Source organism: Sinocyclocheilus grahami, unplaced genomic scaffold, assembly GCF_001515645.1.
Source record: "Sinocyclocheilus grahami isolate Dianchi unplaced genomic scaffold, SAMN03320097.WGS_v1.1 scaffold1304.1, whole genome shotgun sequence".
Taxonomy (NCBI): domain Eukaryota; kingdom Metazoa; phylum Chordata; class Actinopteri; order Cypriniformes; family Cyprinidae; genus Sinocyclocheilus; species Sinocyclocheilus grahami.
Genome location: NW_015506483.1, coordinates 208091 through 215059, shown reverse-complemented (window position 1 = coordinate 215059; position 6969 = coordinate 208091). Strand labels below are relative to the sequence as shown.

At 35.7% G+C, this 6969-nt stretch overlaps 1 protein-coding gene across 1 annotated transcript in view; it reads left to right on the top strand.

Moving 5' to 3' along the window:
• Positions 1 to 6969, top strand: part of LOC107569031 (ribonuclease inhibitor-like) — a 42051-nt gene that overhangs the window by 22468 nt on the left and 12614 nt on the right. The window contains exon 5 of the mRNA XM_016255028.1: positions 5885 to 6058. Coding sequence (XP_016110514.1) covers positions 5885 to 6058 — 174 coding nt within the window. The remainder of the gene's footprint in view (positions 1 to 5884; positions 6059 to 6969) is intronic.

The window sequence follows — 6969 nt, the reverse complement described above, 5'->3', positions numbered from 1 at the left end:
CCTCTGCCAGCCGATCCAAGCGAAAAGGAGCTCCAAATCCATCAATGGACAAGTCAATGTCCCGGTCACACTCAGTGAACCACGTTTCAGTAAATGCCATAATGCAGCAGTTCCTAAAATCCTGCTGATAACGAGCATTTCCCTGAAGTTCATCCACTTTGTTCCTCAAAGACTGAATGTTTCCCATAATAACCGAGGGCAGAGGAACCCGGGTGAGCCGCTGCTTCCTCAGGCGTAATCTAACGCCACCTCGTTTACCCCTCTTCCTCCTCTTCTTTTCCACACTCCTCGGTCCATGAGAATCTCTCAGAATAAAGCTCGGTAACTCCGGTGTAAAATACATTCCCTGAGCCGAACTAGCGAGGTTTAGCTGCAGTAACATATCTCTGGAATACTGTGTCCTCACCTGGCATACAGTCCCACGGATGTTGCATGCAAACAACAGATACAAAAGAAATCCCAGCGCGACAAGATAGGATAAATCCATTTTCCAACTAAATCTAGAATTGCTTATTCATGTAGTTAAGACAGTACAGGACAATAAAAAAAACGTTTAAAATGAATAAAACAGGACGCCAAACTCTCATTCACTGAGTCGCTGCATGCGCATGCGCCCCGAGGAGAAATAGTGCATGTGCAGTGTTGCCAACTTAGCTACTTTGTCTAATCTAGCGACTTCTTGGACGAACCTTATTTAGTTTCTGAGACTCGCTGGAACTTCCGCACGAGCGCAAGGTTTTGCTTTCTCAGCGCGCACACCAGTGGTGTAGTGGTGTCTGGAGAAGTGGGTATACTCTTAATTTATGCCCCAATTGTTTTAAAGCAAGCCAGCAAAGGATGAACACCATGTGTTATAAACAGTGACGTGTAAAACCAGTCTTGTATATTTAGTTCACCCCAAAATGGGCCAGTAGTATTTGCATATTGTCACTTAACTTCTGCTGCTTGACTTCACGGAGTAAGAATCATTATGAAATTAAAAATAGCCACAGAAGAGGTGCAGATTTTGCAATAATTCATATTTAAAAAAAATAGACTGCAGCAATTAACATTTTGTCAGAACCTCTAGTAGCCTACATTACATGCTATTTTGTTTAGTTGTCTGTTCATAGGAGAATCATGAAAAACAAAATCATGACTATCAATTTATCCCGAATGTATCCCCCCTCCCCCCATCCCCACCACCTTTTTAATATAAATAAGCACCACTAGACCTGCTGTCTTGACCTTACATGGTACTATATGGATCCATTCAGAATAACTAGACCAGCGCATAATCTAAAACACCTTCAGTCACCATCCAGTATAACACTCCTGCTTTTAAACCAAATACACACTGAAAATAATAATTTACTGACATCTGGACTCGACTCTCCACAATCTCTGATGAAATCGGTTGGGTTTTCTCTGTATTAGAGAGCCATGCTTTTATGTTGGACTAATTTCAGTTACATTTATATCTTATGCTATGTAGTTTTAATTTTTATTTATTTATTTATTTTATATTTTTATTGTATTAACAACTCAGCTGTATGTGGACACTTTTTGAGTAAAAATGCATATTGCAATTTTTTTTTGTTGCAAATAAAACTCCCATAGTCCATAACTACTGTAGTTTTAAGTTATTTTAATATATAAATTCAGTTAAATCATCAGATATTTGTATGACTGGACAGTGACTTGCTTGACCCAAGCTACGACTTGACTTGAATTGCTTGATTCTCACAAAAATGGACTTGGACTTGCTTGAGACTTGAAGGTTAATACTTGAGACTTACTTGTGACTTGCACATGTGCAACTTACTTCCACCTCTGTTGTTGCGTAATGTTATCTGGGCATCAGCAATAGGGCTGAAACGATTAGTCGACAATAAAAAATTGTCAACAAATATTTTTGTTGTGGAGTAGTCGTTTGATCTCATATGACCTAATGTAAGAGTCTGGAATAACGCGGTTAGTCCAGTGTGGCGCTGTAGCGCAAGATGTATTTTTCATCTGGAAATGTTAGAAAGTCATGGAAACATATCCATTTTGCTGTCAGGAGTGGGCGAGGCTTGGAACAGATGGAACGCAATAGAATAATAACGCAATAATTCTGAATAAAATATGCATTCTGCTAAAATATTTGTTGTTGGACATTAAATGTGACACATGTAGAATTTTAATCCTGCATATAAGTGTATTTTTATCATAGCAGTAACTGAAAATCAAATGTAAGCTGGCTAATACAGCCCTACTAGCTCAAATGAGTGAAATGTGTGTTCCTCTTATCAGTTAAAATGTAGTCTGATTTCTATTATTTTCATTTTTAGTTCAGTGTTTTTAACTTTTAATTTAGTATTTTAAATGCTTGAATTCTTTAAAGAGCAATTTTAGATTGTAATGTTTTAATGTTCTACTAATAACCATAAAGTACAGCTGTCATAAAACCCGTGGCATAGAAACCATTGTACTTGATTTGTTTAGTACTTTTTCATGGTCATTGAAACGGCTGTATCTAAATACTTTCCATGCTTTTATGTTGGACTAATTTCAGTTACATTTATATCTTATGCTATGTAGTTTTAATTTTTATTTATTTATTTATTTTATATTTTTATTGTATTAACAACTCAGCTGTATGTGGACACTTTTTGAGTAAAAATGCATATTGCAATTTTTTTTTGTTGCAAATAAAACTCCCATAGTCCATAACTACTGTAGTTTTAAGTTATTTTAATATATAAATTCAGTTAAATCATCAGATATTTGTATGACTGGACAGTGACTTGCTTGACCCAAGCTACGACTTGACTTGAATTGCTTGATTCTCACAAAAATGGACTTGGACTTGCTTGAGACTTGAAGGTTAATACTTGAGACTTACTTGTGACTTGCACATGTGCGACTTACTTCCACCTCTGTTGTTACGTAATGTTATCTGGGCATCAGCAATAGGGCTGAAACGATTAGTCGACAATAAAAAATTGTCAACAAATATTTTTGTTGTGGAGTAGTCGTTTGATCTCATATGACCTAATGTAAGAGTCTGGAATAACGCGGTTAGTCCAGTGTGGCGCTGTAGCGCAAGATGTATTTTTCATCTGGAAATGTTAGAAAGTCATGGAAACATATCCATTTTGCTGTCAGGAGTGGGCGAGGCTTGGAACAGATGGAACGCAATAGAATAATAACGCAATAATTCTGAATAAAATATGCATTCTGCTAAAATATTTGTTGTTGGACATTAAATGTGACACATGTAGAATTTTAATCCTGCATATAAGTGTATTTTTATCATAGCAGTAACTGAAAATCAAATGTAAGCTGGCTAATACAGCCCTACTAGCTCAAATGAGTGAAATGTGTGTTCCTCTTATCAGTTAAAATGTAGTCTGATTTCTATTATTTTCATTTTTAGTTCAGTGTTTTTAACTTTTAATTTAGTATTTTAAATGCTTGAATTCTTTAAAGAGCAATTTTAGATTGTAATGTTTTAATGTTCTACTAATAACCATAAAGTACAGCTGTCATAAAACCCCAGAGAAAGGCTGCATGGCTAGAAACTGCTGATCAACTGAATGTGAAAGTGGCAACTGTGTTAAAATGTTTTCATATATCTTAAAAAAAAAGGTCATTGCATTTTGGGCATAATACCTTAGTTGGTTGTAGCCTTTTTTTATTTTTATTTTTTTATTATTTAAGTTGAATTTTTTTGGACTAATAATAAAGTCAACTAGTTGTCTGTGAGAGAGTCAGCGCTGTAATATCAGTGCATTCCTATTGGTCAGTGTTAGAGGAGCTCAGCTTAGCCTGACAGTTAGTCTGCTCCGGACCAGGTTACTTTCCAGCATAAGCTGCCAGAGTGACTGAGCTTTCAGAAGCCAAATCAAGTGACAATAAGTCAGATAAAAAAGGTAAACTAGTTTTATGAAACAGCCCCCGATTACAGCGCTATGGATGTTTGCATGAGCTCTGCAGTTTAGTACTCCAGTAAAGTCACGTCACGTTTATTTGTGTAATAGATAGCCTTAAATCAAGCAGCTTTACAGTATTAAACATGAAAAGCCAGAGTCAGTGTCACTTTCAGTTAGAATTACAACTTGGTTGTCTGTTATAAAGCAGCTCTCCAGTGTGGAGCTAGCTAATGATAAAATCTGTTTATTAGTGGGGGGGAATAGATAGCCTTAAATCAAGCAGCTTTACAGTATTAAACATGAAAAGCCAGAGTCAGTGTCACTTTCAGTTAGAATTACAACTTGGTTGTCTGTTATAAAGCAGCTCTCCAGTGTGGAGCTAGCTAATGATAAAATCTGTTTATTAGTGGGGGGGAAAACATTTAATTAAATTAATAGTTTGGTTTGCAGAGATCAGAGCTTGATCTAGCTCAAGACTGTTTTGATTATCATAACCCTATATGGTATTTTAAGAGAGATTATGTTGTGAATAAAATAGTTTATCCAAAAATAAAATGTCTTAACACTTAACCTTTATTTGGTTTCTTATCCATATGACTTACAAAAAGAGATGTTAGGCAGAATGATGTGTCATTCAGCTACTTTTTCATAAAGCTAATTAAATGGTGAATAAGAGTTTCTCTGCCATCTCATTTTGTGTGCCAAATATATTTATTTGTATAAATTAATTGTATAACTGTAATTACATAATATGACTTTCAAAAGCTGAAGTGATTACCTTAATTTATTTGTTAGAATATGTATAACTCAATATTTAAACTAACTGCAAAAGCTGAATAATCAATAAATGTCTACTGATTAACCAGCGATTATCAAATGTGTTAGATTAACTGATTATCAAAATAATTGTTTGTTGCAGCCCTAATCAGCAACAACCATTGCTATGGCTTATCTAGTTTGGTAGTCTAGTCATTTCAGTAACATGATTGCTGCTAAGTCTCTACGCTTTCTCACATGAATACATTTAATTTCATGTACATTTAGTCATTTAGCAGAGGCTTTTATCCAAAGCGACTTACAAATGTTGCATTTATTTACATGCTTTATCCCACTCTTGTGCGGGACGCTGTAAATGTCTGTTTTTGTTTTATTGTTTGTGCACCAATACACTTGTTGCCCTATTATCACTCACTTACTACTAATCTGTCCAGCCTGGCCTGGCTATTGTTGAGTGCTGCTGAAAGTGCCGGCGCCAACTTGGCCGTTTGCCAGCTGGATGTCTTGGTGTTTCAACTTGCTTTACCTCACAATTATAATAAGTCAAATAAAGTGACCAGTATGAGTAGTAATTAAGCATTTGCAGCTATTTCATTAAAATGAAATAAAATAATGTGATTTTAAGAGATCCAACGTAACTGTAGCAAAGTTCAAGTTCAGGGAAGAATGAGATAGATGATAAACATAACTTTAATCATAAAATAAACCTAAACAACAAAACAAAAGTAGTGGCAGCGGCCGACTGTGGTATACAAGCATAATAAAAGCTCCGGAGCTCCTTCATAGGACTTGTGGCCGGTGTGTCGTGCAGGAATCGGTCTCTCACTTTCCACTCCCACGGCTTTTGGTCCGACTTGCTTAATTTCACAGTTAATAATAACACATTAATAAAACTCCTGTTTTATTGCTTTCCATCAGCTGTTGGAAAGCTGTCGACAACTCCCATGTTTCCACACTCATTCATGTCGTCATCAAGCTATGCCTATGTTGATTTGAATAAGTGACTTCTAGCTGAGAAACGTAGATACTGGGCTTTTATTTCACATTTATATATCAAATTAATCTTTTCTCAGTGTCTGTCTCCATCTATAACACTGTTAGTGTGAACATGATCAGATGAATATAAGCAACATTATATCATACAGAGATGCTTTATTAGTAATCTTTAAGACAAACAGAGAGACTAATGAGTGTGTCATTGTTCTCTACAGGTTGAGTAAGTGTGGCGTCACAGATGAAGGTTGTGCTGCTCTGGCTTCAGCTCTGAGATCAAACCCCTCACACCTGAGAAAACTGGATCTAAATGGAAATAAACTAGGAGATGTAGGAGTGAAGCTGCTATTTGCTGTACTGGAAAATCCTCACTGTAAACTGGAGGGACTGTGGTAAGATCATACGTGAATCTCATCTGAAACTGTGAATTTTGCAATTTTAATAATTCATGTAACATCAAAAATAAAATTCAGGGAAAACTATTATTTCATTAATTACAAGCAAAACTGTTGACATTCGTCAATTTAATATCATGTATGGTCATGATTTAAGAGAATTGATATTTTTCAATTTGAAGCGTTTACTGTCTGCTGCTGCTGTGAGTTCATGTGATCTGTAAATGTCTGAACACATGAGCTGCTCCTCATTAAGGTGATACTGCAGTACTGATAGTCACTGAAAAACACTTTAAATCATGATCAACATTTAACAGTATTTACTTTAAGCAAATTCATTCTCAGCACAGTCATGATTAATCATTTTAGTAGAAAACTGGATTTTTTTTCAGGTTTAAATTCTATATCGTGTCAGTGTCACAGATTATGACATGGCGAAACCATAGACTGTATAAAAACATGGACGTAGTGTCCGTGACATCACCCGTAGGCAGTGTTGGGGAGTAACTAGTTACATGTAACGGTGTTACGTAATTTAATTACAAAATAAATGTAACTGTAATCAGTTACAGTTACTAAGAAAAAATGTGTAATTAAATTACAGTTACTTATGAAAATGTTAACGATTACAAAGGGGATTACATTTGAATATTTACACACATCCACATACAGATTTAATTGATTTCTTTCCCAAATTGCACTGACTACTCTGAGACATACGGCCCTATAATTTCCGCGATCCGGAAAACACACACTGGTTTGTAGAATCCAGTCATAAAAACGGAAGTCCTATAGCCTAATGCAGACGGAATATGCCACATTTTGGACGAATAAATCAAAAGTAGGTCAGTACACTTGAATCAAAACGCGTGTCTGTGAATATTAAGCCGCAAAAAGACAATATATGA